The following is a 16872-nucleotide window of genomic DNA, read 5'->3' as shown; positions in this document are numbered from 1 at the left end:
TACCCCCCCCCCCCCCCAACTCCTTCCCACACTGGCAGCAGAAATTGTAGATTGAAGGCCGGAGAGCAAACCCTGAAAAATCCAGATCTGGCAGAACAACTGTATATAGAAGCCATTAGCAGATCTGACAGCAGCCTCTGAAGGTATGGATGGCTTTGAATTCCTTCACATTCATTAATTATGTCTGAATGGGTTTGAAGGTAAACAAAGCCAGTTATGTAAAAACAATGAAATTATAAAGACAGAAACATAAAATAAATTTTATGAGTTTTAAGGCACCTTCACACCAACGACTGCATTAGAACACAGAAGTAGTGATGTCGCGAACATAAAATTTAATGTTCGCGAACGGCGAACGCGAACTTTGGCAAATGTTCGCGAACCGGCGAACATTGTGAACCGCCATAGACTTCAATAGGCAGGCGAATTTTAAAACCCACAGGGACTCTTTCTGGCCACATTAGTGATGGAAAAGTTGTTTCAAGGGGACTAACGCCTGGACTGTGGCATGCCGGAGGGGGATCCATGGCAAAACTCCCATGGAAAATTACGTAGTTGACGCAGAGTCGGGTTTTAATCCATAAAGGGCATAAATCACCTAGCATTCCTAAATTGTTTGGAATAACGTGCTTTAAAACATCCAGTGTGTGTATACGATCAGGTATGATGTTGTATCGATCAGGTAGTGTAAGGGTTACGCCCGGTTCACAGTGACAGACCAAACTCTGACAGACCAAACTCCCCGTTTAACGCACCGCAAACATCCACAAACAGACCAGAACCGACCAAAATGGGACAGGAACTGGGCTTTAAGGGTTAGGGTTAGGTTTAGTGTTAGGGGATAGGGTTAGGGTTATGGTGAGATACTTAGGGTTACAGTTAGTAACCCTACCCCTACACCTCTAACCCTAACCCTCTAACCCTAAGCACTAAAAATAACCCTAACCCTAGCCCTAACCCTAACCCTAGCCCTAACCCTAATTCTAATTTTTTTCTGGTTCTGGACATGCTACAGAGCTGAAACTTCACAGGTACACTTTTTTAGACCCCCCAGACACTAAATCACACACAAAAAAGTTCTTAGAAATTGTCATTTTTGATAGAGAGCCAATTATTAGAAAAATTAAAAAAAAATAAAAATAAAAAAAAATAAAAAAATTCTTTGGATTTAGTGTCTGGGGGGTCTAAAAAGTGTACCTGTGAAGTTTCAGCTCTGTAGCATGTCCGGAACCAGAAAAAAATTACAAATTAGGGTTAGGGCTAGGGTTAGGGTTAGGGTTAGGGCTAGGGTTAGGGGGTTAAGTTTAGGGTTAGAGGGTTAGGGTTAGGATTAGGGTTAGGGCTAGGGTTAGGTTTAGGGTTAGGGTTATTTTTATGGCTAGGCTTAGAGGGTTAGGGTTAAGGTTAGAGGGTTAGGGTTATGGTTATGGGGTTAGGTTTAGTGTTAGGGGATAGGGTTAGGGTTATGGTGAGATACTTAGGGTTAGAGTTAGTAAACCTACCCCTCTAACCCTAACCCTCTAACCCTAAGCGCTAAAAATAACCCTAACCTTAGCCCTGACCCTAACCCTAGCCCTAACCCTAGCCCTAACCCTAATTCGAATTTTTTTCTGGTTCTGGACATGCTACAGAGCTGAAACTTCACAGGTACACTTTTTAGACCCCTCCCCAGACAATAAATCCAAAGAAATTTTTTTTTATTTTTGTTTAATTTTTCCAATAATTGTCTCTCTATCAAAAATGACAATTTTTTTAAAACTTTTTTGTGTGATTTAGTGTCTGGGGGGTCTAAAAAGTGTACCTGTGAAGTTTCAGCTCTGTAGCCTGTCCAGAACCAGAAAAAAAGATCATTTTTCAGTAGAGCAGGGATGGTGGGAACCCTCCTTTTATAACTATATGATCTTTTTTTTTCTGGTTCTGGACATGCTACAGAGCTGAAACTTCACAGGTACACTTTTTAGACCCCCCCAGACACTAAATCCAAAGACATTTTTTTTTAAGTTTTTTTTTTTTTTAATTTTTTCAATAATTGGCTCTCTATCAAAAATGACAATTTTTAAGAACTTTCCACAGGTACACTTTTTGGCCCCCCCCCCGACACTAATCCCAAAAAAGTCATGCCTGCCTCCAAAAATGCCTGATAAATATATAGAAAAAATAAAAATAAAAGCAGACTGATATACCAGCCCTAAAAAGGGCTTTTTGGGGTGCTGTCAGGATGCTGTCCTTACAGCAGGAGTGGACACAGAACACTGGCCTAGCTAATGATTTTCCTATCAATTCAGCAGCAACAGCAGCCCTCTCCCTGCTCTAACTAACTCTGCAGCTTCAGAATGAATCTAAGATGGATGCTGCCCTTGCTTTTTTATAGGAGGTGGGAGGGTCTGGGAGGGAGGGTATGCTGATTGGCTGGAATGTGTCTGCTGACTGTGAGGTACAGGGTCAAAGTTTGCTCAATGATGATGTATAGGAGGCGGACCGAACATCGCATATGTTCGCCCGCCGAGGTGAACGCGAACATGCGAAGTTCGCCGGGAACTGTTCGCAGGCGAACAGTTCGGGACATCTCTACACAGCAGCGCATCACACTGTTCACACAATGACATTTCATTTAGTTTTATTGGCTGCGGCACGATGCGAGGTAGTAGATAGCCTTGCACTGAGCTAAAAAAATCAGTGTATGCAGTTTTTTTTTTTTCAGCACATACCCCCAAGGGATTTTACCTGGACTTGTGGTGGGTCTGCTTTGGAAAAGCCACCCAACACAGTCCTACCACACTTGGTATAAATATACCCTCACAAATTGTTGCAAATAGCAAACTTTTAAAATTTAAAAAGACACAGCACAGCATGAACAGGGGTGTGGGGGTGTGGGGCAGCTTGGCTGCCCTGGGTGCTGGATGACCTTATCCTGGCACTACTTGATATAATAATGTATTGATGTTACTGTTAGACCGTAAGAACTGTTTGGATGCCTAGTCTGCTATACTTTTTTTTATAAGTGCTTGATTAGGTTATGTCAAAAAAACCTAAATACAAAACAAACAATATTTTGGTGGTTTACCTTGTCTCCCTTGTAACCATTTGCTCCTCGATCACCCTACAAAAAAAATTGCATAGTTAAAATTCTATGCTAGAAGTAAGCCACACCATGCCACAGCCTGAGGCGCAGATAATGCATTGTACATACTGTATAATATATATATATATATATATATATATATATATATATATATATATATATATATATACACACACACACACACGCACATGCACAACAACAGCTTATTGGACACTCACGAATTAGTAACTAAGAGAGGTGTGAAAATGTTTGTGACAAACCCTATACGTAAATAAACTTCTGTTTAGACATAAATTGATGCATTTTAAATAATTACTAGCCACTAATTCAAGAAATTTATATAGCACTGCTAAATGTTTTAAGGTGGTGGCTTTGGTATAACATGCAGCTTTTGGACAGTACATTTTCCACTAACAGTGACTCCAGACTTAATTCAGACTTACAGTATTTAAGTTAAGTTTAGTGTAGGATATTGTAAACACATCAGTATGTACTGTATGATCCATAATTTCTTCATATGTATTTTATTAATCGCACACAGTTTTATATTGTTCTACAATTTTTTCAAGCAAATAACTAAACATGTCAAAGGCAACCATATTAGAGGGATTTGAAAATGCAAGTGTTATCTGAATAAAGCTTTGCAAGTATAACATTTATCTATTCTTTTCTTTTCTACCCTAATTCTTCTCTAAGTTGTAGGAAGGAAGAAATAGACACAGTTGCATCTTACAAAGTCATAGGATAATGCTTGATAATCCCCTTAAGGCAGGTAATTGGGAACAACAAACCAAAGTAAAACCCAGTAAAATCCTGCAGTGAAATAAATTAAATTCAAAAGCAGAGAAACTACAAAGTCTTATTCAGGTAACAAACTGGGGCTAATTAACATTAAATAAGAATGGTACTTCTTAAATCTCCAATAACACTTTCCCTTCTACTCCAACGACCTGCCTTAAGCCTAGTACACACTAGTAGTTTTTTTTTTTTTTTCATTCAACCCAGCAGGGCTGAACGAAAAAGACCTGATAGCTCCAGAGGAGCCACAGTATGCAATACTATGCAATGTGTTATGTGATGCAATTTGTTCTTTAAAGTGCTTTTCCACTTTTGCAGTCAATTTTGGGAAAACCCTGCTATATGCTTGTTATGTATTCCCATTCACACAGCATGCATAATAAAATAAATTATGAAATGTTCCCTACATTTTAGATGTTTGTCAGGTGAAGATATCATGCAAGGCTTTTTGAATAAATGTCAGTCAGTCTGTCCTAAAGGTGGCTATACATAGAAATGTAATTGAAATTCAGCTGGTTCCACAGGGACCGACTGAGATTCAAACCATGTATGGGCAGGCTCATCGATGGATCAGCTATAGAAGTTAGCAGTATTCATTGTTTTCTTCAGGGTGGAAAGGCTCGTCGGCAGAACACAATAAAGCTGTGGGAGGCACACAGTCAGTGTTGATGGGGGAATGGAGTGATTTTCTTTCCTTTCCACTGTGGTGCAAAGAAAGATGCAAGAAGCCTAGCCTCTAAAAAATGTAACCCTTTTTTAAAACAGGCAGTATTTAAATCTAGTTACATCTGATAATGAAGATCTTATACAATAGATCCAGATGAAAAAATGATCTGCCTGCACGATACAGACAGGGTTAATTATGTGAAACACAGATGCCCAGCTCCTCAAACAAACTATGTTCCTTGCTAGAGGGTCAAGAATAGAACTTAAAAAGGTAAGTAAGTTATGTGAATGGGGACATGTAGCAAAAATAAAGTAGGTGGTATCCCAGTTTGGCTGCAAAAGTTAAAATACGTTTTAAAAATAATTTAGGTAAGCTTGTTATATTCTCATATATTTTGCCAAGCATTACATTTTTAGAATTCTAAATTTAGCCCCCCTTTTTTTGATTCCTTTTACCAGCTGTCTGGCTTAGATACCATCAGTGGAGGGGACTGGTTATGGCACCTGTTCTGGCTTCCTAATTTTGTTGGACTTCAGATGCCTGCAGTGAGAGACTCACGCTCAACCTACCTTGCTATACCATTCTATCTGCATAACTACATCAGCAGCCCACACCGCTAGTCAGACCAAGCCCAGCCTTTTGGTTTTAATCCTTTTTACAAGCTATTTGAGTCCAGATACCATCAACCTTGTAAGTGTTTCCAATAGTATACTCCTAAATCTGCTTTTGTGTATTCTAATATATAACACTTATATACATATCTTTCTATTAATAGAACACTTACTTGAGCTTCCCCTGAAGAAGAAGAGAAAGTTATTATCTTCGAAACATGTCGGGTTTAAGTTCTAGTGTTTGGTTGTATTTTTTGTCATCTGGTCTAGCTTGTATACGTTTTTAATATTTTGTTTATACACATTTAATAAAATCATCACCTTTTTGAAAATCATTGATTACAATATTATTATATCTTTCTGTGCCTAAAAAGTCCCATTTAGGGGAACCCCTTTCTGTGTACTAAAAAGGTAAGTAAGTTATGTGAATGGGGACATGTAGCAAAAATAAAGTAGGTGGTATCCCAGTTTGGCTGCAAAAGTTAAAATACGTTTTAAAAATCATTTAGGTAAGCTTGTTTTAAAAGTATATGTAGAGCCAAAAACTTTTTTTTTTTATTTGGATTTCGTAGGGAAGGGTTAAAACCCCTGTCAACTTTTTTGCTGTCTGTGGGAGATTTGTCTTCGCTTCTTGTCTTTGTCACAACAGAAAATGAGAGGGAATCTCTATAAAGTGGGGGGAACTCCCATAATAAACAATTGTTAATATAGTAAATGTCCCCAGGGGAATACTGTACTTGCTCCCATCTCTTGCTCTGGTGACAACTATAACATTTTGGATTTCCCATCACTTCCTGTCTTGGTGACAATAATCACCAGGACAAATAGGGAAGGGGAATATACCTAGCAGGTATACAGATAGCAATAAAAGCTTGACAAAGGGTCTAACGCCTCTCTACTCTATCCAAAACTGCAAAAAGGTTTTGGTTATACGTAAGCTTAAAGGGCTCACTCTCCGTGTGTGAAGTGTATTGCAAGTTTTAAATGTGATTTAAAAGTACAACATGTTTAAGCCATTCTGCATTAGCAAAAATAGATAGTAACAACAACAAGAAATGAATAATTACACAGCCAGACTTCCCCACTCAACCCTCGATGTAGGCAACCATAGCCACATACAACCTACATGCTTACCAAACTCCAAGACTTGTATTGAATACTTACTCTTTCACCTTTCACACCTGGAAATCCCTTTAGACCCTGTAAACAACAAACATATGTTCTACATATGAAACACCAAGATTCTGTATTTAGAATGAACATTTAAACTACGTGCCAATAGCCTAATGTCAAAGAAAATAAATGAAGAAACTGGCTTAGTCTCACAAACATGAGTGTAAGATGAGCATTCTTACCAGACTCTCATGAGATGGCTGGGAATCTTATTTACTATGCTAGTAAAAAGCAGGAGATGACACTGCCAGTGTAGTAATGTAGGAAACACACGCATAGTCAGAATTACTCCACAACTGTAAAACCTATATCTGAAACTGGTGGAAAACTTGTATATAACTTAAAAAGCTACTATACTTTTAGCATCGATGACCTATTTCTGGTACAGGAAAATTATGGTGTAGCTAAAGGTTTGCTATCCCAAACTTATCTGTACACAAACCGAGCTGCACAGTTCTTTTGAGGAAGAGTCACACAGTCAAAAGTAGAGAACATAAAATTGAACACAGTATTGCAAACACCTATCTAAGCACCATCAACCCTCTCGTTGTTGACCCTAAACCAACATTTTCCCAACTCACTCAGTAGTGGCAGGGTTGCATCCATGACATTTTTGTAGTAATTTATGGCACTTTTCCACTACAAGTACCGGCTCGGCTCTACTCGGCCCTGCTTGGCCCAGTTTGCTTTTCCACTGCTGGTACCGCATGGTACGTGTTGGAACGGTTCGGTTTGGTTTGGTACGGTACGGTATGGTTTGCTTTTCCACTGTTTATAGTACTGATAAGTAGTGGGCAGGATTACTCCGTAGTTGCACCGCCTCTACTGCCGTGACATCATCTTAAGGAGACACAGCGATGCTTCTCACTGCAGTGGTGTCGCATAAACAATGACAGTGATGATTATTTACCAATCACTGCCTTGTAGTGAGGACCAATCAGGATGCATGGGAGGGGTTGTGGAATTTAGTACCGGTACGGTACGCTTGGAACCACAATCGAGGTGGTACTGTTTTAGCGAGCCGTACCGTTCGGTTCCATGCAGTGGAAAAGCGCCGCCGTACCATACCGAACCGTTCCTACACCATACCATGTGGTACCAGCAGTGGAAAAGCAAAAAAGCGTGCTGAACCGTTCGGTTCTATGCAGTGGAAAAGCGCCATTAGAATATTCCAAAATGTATCCTTCACGTAGAACCAGATAACTGCTATATGAATCCAATTATTTCATAGATGTTTTAATTGAATCAAAAACAAAAACAAATCTGCGCCAGAATAATAAAATCCAGCAAGCAGAAGAAAGTATCAACAAAGCATTATTCGAAAACAAAAAACAAATCTGGGCTGCACTATTTTTTGCTTCATATATGTTTTAATGCTCATATAATTTGCCATGGTACTGTAAATGCAGATAGCACACATGGGAAAAGGCTGTAGACTTTACTTACTCCAGTGGCTGACTCACCCCCCGAGATGCTGCTGGACAAGTCACCGGGGAATGTAGGAAAAAAGGGGGAAGCCTTCAATTAGAGTCAGATGACCTTTCAGAACCTTCTGGAAGGCCTTTTAGGCCTATTCAAGGAGCTGTCTTTCCAGGGTTTTCTGCCAGTGGCCAGAGAAAAGACCCCCTCCCTAAACCCCCCCCCCCCCTCGAGGCCAGTTTGTGTGGTGGCTCCCTTTGTTATAGTAAATTAAAGGGAAGATGTAAGGAAATGGTTAAAGATAAATGCTGAATCAGCTCAAGTCTTTGAGTAATTTTGGTTGAAAGAACTATTTGATGTGAATAAAGTTGATGTTATATTTAAATATTTTGTTTAAAAGCAATGAACCAGGCCGTTGCCAATTGTATTCCAAAAATTTTGGTTTTTGTGGGTATTTATTTTAGTCTATGCATGTTTGCTAGTCATTGCCTTACGCCTGCGATCCCATGCAATCCCCTCAGCTAACCCAACTGCTTTATGGTGTGGGACAGGCACTATATTAGTAGCCAGCCCCATTAAAAATTGTCATAGTATTCTGTTTGTAGAGCAACATGCACCTACTCTTTTTCCTAGCACAGTCAGAATGCACCATAAGGCAGATAACCAATTCATACCACACTTCCTACCGCAATTTCTGTCATTGTTGCCCAGTTTCAACCACGAGGGCCTTCACATCTTCTAAATTCAATTCAGAATGGAGCTCCCCTCCCTTTAGGGAGCTCCCCTCCTTAAAGCCCCCCCCCCCCCAGTTGTGGCTAGTTTTATGTGGTGGCTCCCTTTGTTATAGTAAATCAAGTTGCCCAATTTCAACCACAAGGGCCTTTGTCTTCTAAACCTATTACCACTTTAAACACTGAACTAATACTGTCCGGTTTTGCTCTTTTTACTATTATTTTTTTTAGAAATTTCTGTAAACTGGTTAAGCTGGGATATTTGTACATCTCTACTTGTTCTTGTTTTGTATAATTAAGGCTGCATCATTATATGCTATAAAGTCTCTCACCTTTCATTATTGGTCTTGTCCAAGTTATTTTCGTTAACAAAATTCATATGTTCCATGAAAGTATCTCTCTGATTACTACAGTCAGATGAACTACTGCTGACTCCTACTCACACATCCAGTTACTTATCCAGTTACTATAACTGATCATGAAGATTGCTTTATACATACAACATACTGCTCACATGTAGAAGCTGCCTTCAAGGTAACAACAATCCAACATATAGAAAAGGCCAGGGAACAAAGGGTTAAACTACCATTACTTTATACTAGCATTCATTATGCATTAAAGATGGAAAAATCAAGCGTGGAAGGGTTAATTAGATGATAAATATGTAAACATGAATTGGACAAAAAGAGTTTCTGTGAAGCAAGGCAGAAGTTGTTATGGAAACTGCAAACATTCACAATATGAGGTGGACGGCCAAGAGGGGAAGGCTCTGTAATTGTACTATTCTTATGACATGTTATTCTAATGAGACTGGGCATTAATAAAAAAAAAATGTTCACAAATGAGATTAAGGTTCACAGTCTCAAGAAAAAAAAAAAAAATACCAGATGTGTGGGTAATCTAAAACAATCAATAAAGCCACCTATCATTTGAGGCCCCATGCTGACTCCATATCACTGGCTAGAATTAATAACAAAGGGCTATTTAAAGAACTAAAGCATGAAAACAATTTAAACCTATGTAAGAGAATTATATGCTCTCTGCCAAGCTTGAATGTGCACAGCCATGATATTCTATTAAGTAGTGAGTTCACAGAAGTATGTACTGTAATGCAACTGGATGCAGTCAGTTTTATCTGTGTTTTAGGGTCAATAAACTGTGAACTTTACTATAGAGTTAACAATTCATGTAATTTTCCTTTCCTTTGAAAAATCACGTTGCTGGCATTCTCATGTTATTGGACAAATATAATATATCAAGTAAATCTAACAGGGAGAAAAATGCTTTTATGAGCTGTAGATGTGGAAAATATTGAAACTCAAATGCAGAAATTTTGGTTCAAGGGGCTCCGGGTGATAAATGAAGCGTGTTAGGGGTTTAACCCAGAGGCTGGAGTCATATATAGAGAAGCCAATTATTGGTTTAATCTGATTTGACTATTTCACAAATTAAAATATATGAAAATGTCTTTGTACCAATATAAATAGCTGTTTAACCACTTAAGCCCCGGAAGATTTTACCCCCTTCCTGACCAGGGCCTATTTTGCGATTCGGCGCTGCGTGACTTTAACGGACAATTGTGCGGTCGTGCGACGCTGTACCCAAATGAAATTGACGTCCTTTTTTTTCCCACAAACAGAGCTTTCTTTTGGTGGTATTTGATCACCTGTGTGATTTTTTGATCATGTGCTATAAACAAAAAAAGAGCGACAATTTTGCAAAAATAACAATATTTTTCACATTTTTTTATATGAAATTCCCCCCCAAAAAAATGTAAAAATCAAAATTTTTTAACATTTTAGGCCAATTTGTTTTCTGCTACATATGTTTGGTAAAAAAAATCGCAAAAAGCGTATTTTGATTGGTTTGCGCAAAAGTTATTGCGTTTACTAACTAAGGGAAAGATTTTTGTCATTTTTATTTTTTTTTTTTTAACGAGTAATGGCGGCAATTTTTTTTGTGGGACTGCGACATTGGGGAGGACAGATCGGACCCTTGACTGACATTTTTGACACTTTTGGGGGTACCAGTGACATTACTACAGTAATCAGTGCTATACATATGCACTGTTACTGTAAAAATGACACTGGGAGGGAAGGGGTTAACTTTATTGGAGAGGGAGGGGTTAAGTGTGTCCCTAGGGGCGTGCTTCTACATGTGATTGGATGTGGCTGTGTGTGTAACAGCAGAGATCAACGGTCCTACATAGCAGGACCGTATGATCTGTGCTGTTACACATGGGAGAAAGACAGGCGGCTTTGTTCACATTAGCCGCCTGCCTTTCTCCCGCTGTATCTGACGATCGCGAGTGACCGGCGGACATCGGGTCCGCCAGTCACACGCGCTGGCTGCTTGGGGAACGAGCGGGGGTGGAAGCGCGCCTCTGGTGGCGCGCTCGCCCCCTATTGGCTCACAGGCTAGTGATGTACCGGTACGTCACTTTGCCTGTGAGGGGCTGACCACCGCCGTATATAGTCGGGCGGTGGTCGGCAAGTGGTTAATGCAACTATGTATAAACAATATCTTTATCTGATTCAGTGATATTTTGTTATGGTCAAATCTGGGCAATTCACCCATGTGGCACCCATCCAGTCCCAGGTGATGTTTTGTTGACACGAGTAGTTCTTTCATCACTGCATACATATTAGGGATCGACCGATTATCGGCAACACTGATATATCTGGGGCCGATATGCACTTTTCCCTATATATCGTAATTGGCCCCGGAGGTTACCGATATTGCCGATATACAGCTAGAGGCATCACCCCGGTACTGGTGTCCATAGCCGACGGTTGGCTGACTTGTAATGACAACCGATGTGGCTGAGAAGCTGTTTGGCTCGCACGGGTCTCCCGTCCCACCAGGAGACCCGGGCATCCTACCTCCACCACCGCCGAAGAGAAGACCCGATCAAAACTGCATTCGGCTCTGATCGGGTCTCCATGTAAAAAACACGGAAGTGATGTCCAGGTACTCAGCGCCGAATTAAAAAAACTGACAGCATTCAAAACAGCCAAACTTGGCGTTTTGAATGCTTTTCAGTGCCAAGGATGGGTTTGATGTCTTTTAGACCCCCAGATCCCTCCACAAGGAGTACCTTTGGAAAAAAAAGTAAAACAAATTTTTTTTTACATGTCCGAAAATATCGACCGATATCCGATGACCAAAATATCGGCATCGACATTAAAAAAACTATATCGGTCGATCACTAATACATATAGAGTTGTATTTAGCACAAAACATGTTTTTACACTTTGACAGTACTTGAATGTGTCTTTGGATTTTCTCAACAGCCATGTTTTCTCCTTATAGAAGTTGATTTTGGTTAGTATAGATCCAAGTATGGTGCTAAGAATAATTTTCATTTCTGTGGTCTTGGGCTCAATTGCCACTAGAAATATTGCATGTATGGAATCTGATTGTTCTCTTAGTGTAGTGTATGTACTAATTGATTATGTTTCTACCCATACCTAGTCCCTGAATGCGCATGACATCAATCTGTAATGGCATGTACACTGGCATTTGTTAACACCTTGCCGCTGAATTCCACAGCCCTTTAAGAGGATCTAAATGCTGGGAGGCAGGCTTTCAGATCCTGTGACTGCTGTGATTTGCTGACACAGTGGTCACATGTTCGAAATTTGATTGCAAATGTGCATTGGGAGGTGTCCGTGACCCCTTGTTGCTATGCTGGGAACACACAATGAGCGTGCTCTCAGCACAGAAAAGCTGTTCCCCGCAGACACATATATGTGGCCACTTAGCATTAAAGTCCACCTGCCAAGTGGCTGCATATATGGGTACAGTCCGCAGAAACAGGTTAATGTTAGCTTGTAAATAATAGTCCAAGGAGCATCACATTCAAAAAAATTGTAAATGTTTCCTTGAAGCCCGTAATACACCTTTCATTGGTGGTTAGAGGCGTAGCTTTAAACATGCTTTCAGCAGGCTTTAACAAGTATTTAAACATGGTGTTGTTTGAAGCTGTTTTAATGCTTTGTACATATGATACTCTTCAGGCTAGAATTTACAAACAAAGATTAAAGCGTAACTCCACGTTTGTTGAGACAAAAACATTCCCCTCTGAGTGATCTATGTACATTACAAGGATTGTAACAAACTTTGTTGCAGATTCTACCTTTTTTTATTTTGAAGAAATCATTGTTTGTTCCTCTGTGCTGAGTGGGTCAAATGGGAGTGGTTTCATAATTATCTATCAGCTGTAGCAGCTGCAGAGCACTAATGAGGAAATCTGCTGGGCCTGCATTCCTATAGACATGTTCCTATAGGGGGTATCTCACCAAAAATGACATTTTTGTTGCAGGGGATGCCAGAAATCTGACTTGCATCTTAGTGCAGACTTCTGGAAAAATTGGTGAGCCAATCACACAAGCTGGAAATGATGTTTCTGGGGTGTGATCAGTACACATTCTGTGTACAGAACACCTCCAGGTAGCCATATTGTATTGCTTTTTCAGAAAATTACAACAGCTGCAGATTGAAAAGGAAAGGTCATTTTTAAAAACATTCAATTACAATATGATTTGTGTCGCAATTGTATACGCTATTTTGTTTTTTCTTTATTTGCTGAGTTACCCTTTAACAAACATCTATGTGTATTGCGTTATTATATTGTAAGAGGTGGGAAAGATGTAAATTAATGTATTCTATAATGTACTATGGAATTTACCAGGGCTATATGATTTTTTTTTTTAAACTAATAAGCCTATATCTGGCAATAAACTAACTAATTTTCAGGGGATTGTATGGTGCTGCAGCTGCAGGCATCATTCAGATATCTCCACTCAAAGTCCAGGGCGTCCGTCATATGACGTTCTTGGGCTGAAAGTGGTTACAATTTTTTACAAATAAATATATATAAAGTGTGGGGTGCATTTGTATTCAGCCCCCCGAGTCAATACTTTGTAGAACCACCTTTTGCTGTGATTACAGCTGCAAGTCTTTTTGGGGATGTCTCTACCAGCTTTGCACACCAAAGACTGAAATTTTCACCCATTCTTCTTTGCAAAATAGCTCAAGCTCTGTCAGATTGGATGGAGAGTGTCTGTGAACAGCAATTTTCAAGTCTTGCGACATATTCTCAATTGGATTTAGGTCTGCAGTTTGACTGGGCCATTCTAACACATGAATGTGCTTTGATGTAAACCATTCCATTGTAGCTCTGGCTGTATGTTTGGGGTCGTTGTTCTGCTGGAAGTTAAACCTCCGCCACAGTCTTAAGTCTTTTGCAGACTATAACAGGTTTTATTCTAAGATTGCCCTGTATTTGGCTCCATCCATCTTCCCATTAACTCTGGCCAGCTTCCCTGTCCCTGCTGAAGAAAAGCAACATGATGCTGCCACAACCATGTTTCACGGTGGGGATGTTGTGTTCAGGGGGTTGTGCAGAGTTAGTTTTCTGCCACACATAGCGTTTTGCTTTTAAGCCAAAAAGTTAATTTTTGGTCTCATCTGACTAGAGCATCTTTTTCAACATGTGTGCTGTGTCCCCCACACTGTACATGGCATTGAATAAAAGGTGTAGTACACATGGATCAAATATTGGGTGACATAGGTCGGTTCAATAAAAACCGGCCAGCGTTTATGTCTGGCTCCTGTCGGATGAGCATGCTGGAAAACCAGCAGTCGACTGGCGAGTGTTCTGTTGGGGGGGAGGGCGTCCCTCTGTCCTAACACAATATCTAAGTGGGGGGTCACTGTACTAACATTGGACTGTTAGTACAGCGGCTCCGGACGGAGCTGTCAAATTTCTTTTCTGTTCAAGCGGCTGTATGGAACAAAAAAAAAACTAGTGTGTACTAGGCTTAAGTCTACATATTCAAAAAATTAAGGGAAGGGGGGATGGGAAGGACCAATAGAGTTCGCTGTATTCCTTAGTAAGTCAAGGATATAGTGGGATGTGACAAGAATTGCAAGTAATACCAATATTACCAAACGGCGTGTTGCCGGTGAGCCAAGCAACTATGTAACATGAGGAGAAAGAAATTGGAAAGGAAGGAGTTGCATTTATGGCTCAAACTCTGGCAATTGGTTAATAAAAAACTACTTTATTGGAGAAAAACAAGATAAAATCATACACGACACAAAAAAACTTTCAAAGGAGGTAAAGTGACATGAATAAAAACACATGCATGTATGTGAGAGGTCCGCCTTAAGTCTACATATACCTAAAAGAAAACATTTATACTTCATAGAAAATTGTTTATTCTTCAAATGTCTGTCTGTGCTTGTGGGAGTGGTGTCCACTGTGCATGACCATTCCTGACATCACTGGCAGATTTCAGTTTGGCATCAATTTTAGAATCTACATCTGGACAGAATGGTGTGTGCATAAACAGATTTATTTATAACCATACTTTAGTTTGGCCAATACTGCCATAGTTCCTGCCAGTATAGTATTGTAACACAAGGATGCTTTCTTGGTACAAACAACAAGTACGTCTCTAAACAATATCCCCCAAAATACATTTTCATCAGAATTACAAGCTATAAAAAAGAATTGGTTGTAAGTGTTCAATAAATGATGTACATGGTAAGCATCTTATTTTCCCCTTTTTTTTGCAAACTTACCATTATACCAGCAGGGCCATTCAATCCTGGAATTCCATTTTCCCCCTAGCAAAACAAGTCACGTGGAAATTATGACACATGTTTATAAATGTGTATATTGTCATGCTTTACATAGAGGAGGTGGAAATGTGGATGTCAAGAGATCTTCAAAAATAGAAATGATCACTCTTGCTTTTCATTTACTGACATATACCGTATTTCATTATTTATTATAGAACCTAGTTTATGCACTGGCTGATGAGTTTTTGCATTAGAATTTACATTTGTGGTTTCTTGATGCCTGGATAACAACAACATTTCAAGTTTTTAACTGTTCATTTTATGTCACATTGTCAAGAATGGAATAATGTTTATCAAATAAAGTATAATGTCAGATTCGAGAAACATAAAAATAACAGTTATAACAACGGAAGAAGTAAAATGGTGCTCCAGCGTTCACCATACTGTTGTTTTTAAATAATTAAAAAATGTCAAATGGAACACTTTGTAATGTGTATCTTGTTAAGACCAGGAAAGCTGAGTTTTCAGAGTGGACCTTTTGTCTGTTTTGTCTTGCAACTTTTGCAAAGAAGCAAACTCTAAGAAGTATTGGTCTTGCAACTTCCCAACACGTGCTTACAACTGATGTTTGAGTTGAGGGGCCATCATTAGAGGGTGCTTTTAAGGGCCTGTGTTGATGGGTTTGGGACTTGTGTTGTTGGCATCAGTTCTACATCAATGTGAGAAACTTTTCAAGATTTATTGGTACTGTAGGTGCATTTGACCTTCCTTATGCAGATTTTGCATTCCCGTAGACTTGTATAGGAATGCAAAACCTATTCAAAGTATACAAAAGCACATTGACACACTCCAATAGCGACAAGAGAACAGTGCTGTATTGAGCTGAATCAGCACCCTCTCTTTCTTCTCCAAAAGTGACCTCTAAATGGAGTACAGGTTGACACAGGCCAATAGCGACACGAGAGGGTTATTGTGTTGAACTGAATCAGCACCCCCTCTTTCTTCTCCAAAAAGTGACCTCCAGGTGGAGTACGCGAGCAGCATGGCTGGCTCTAACCACATGCCAATGAGCTGCAAGGCATTGTATGTCACACAAAGTTCACAGCAAGACAGGTACCCCCTGCAACAATTGTTTATCCAGGTTGTAGGAACTGCACTAAATATACAGTTATCTTGTATGTACAATGTAAGATACCTTTATCCCAAGGGACCCAATTAATAGTGATATTTGTTTTCTTCCACTCCATCTGTTGGGATGAGCTCTGTGAAAATCACTGGAACAGTAAGACTTATTTATCTTATTGAATAAGCCATATGTTAATCAGCCAGGTGTTTTATTGCTCTAAAGCAGCCTTTCTCAACCTTTTCAACACAGAGGAACCCTTAAAATAAATTCCTGGTCTCGGGGAACCCCTGCTAAAAATTAAAAATCTACAACTCATGACACATTAGTGTGACAGTCAGTGGGAAGAATGCTCCTTACTCTTGTCATCATTGGGAAGAAATACCCCCTTACAGAAGGCTAAAAGGAACAATGGTGTCATTGGAAACTTATCTGAGAGACAGAAATTGCCCATTGCTCACGGAACCCCTAGCAAAGTCAGGAGGAACCCTAGGGTTTCACGGAACCCTCATTGAGAAACCCTGGTCTAAACCATCAGAATGAGTGCAGACAATATGCTTCTAACTCTTATGCAGGAACCTTGACAACAATCGAAGCAATACTAAGGATATTGTCCCTTGCATTTTACACACATGCACGCTATTTGCCATTTGTAATGTAAGGAAATGATTCCATTC

At 39.7% G+C, this 16872-nt stretch overlaps 1 protein-coding gene across 1 annotated transcript in view; it reads right to left on the bottom strand.

The window, feature by feature from the left end:
- Positions 1 to 16872, bottom strand: part of LOC309552573 (uncharacterized protein) — a gene marked incomplete at both ends in the record, with an annotated part of 487483 nt that overhangs the window by 206373 nt on the left and 264238 nt on the right. Inside the window, 3 exons of the mRNA XM_082253522.1 lie at positions 3065 to 3100; positions 6323 to 6358; positions 15073 to 15117. Coding sequence (XP_082109648.1) covers positions 3065 to 3100; positions 6323 to 6358; positions 15073 to 15117 — 117 coding nt within the window. The remainder of the gene's footprint in view (positions 1 to 3064; positions 3101 to 6322; positions 6359 to 15072; positions 15118 to 16872) is intronic.

The sequence above is a fragment of the Pelophylax lessonae genome (assembly GCF_965119305.1).
Source record: "Pelophylax lessonae genome assembly, chromosome: 4".
Taxonomy (NCBI): Eukaryota; Metazoa; Chordata; class Amphibia; order Anura; family Ranidae; genus Pelophylax; species Pelophylax lessonae.
Note: the sequence above shows the minus strand (reverse complement) of the source record. Positions and strands in the feature narration are given on the sequence as shown.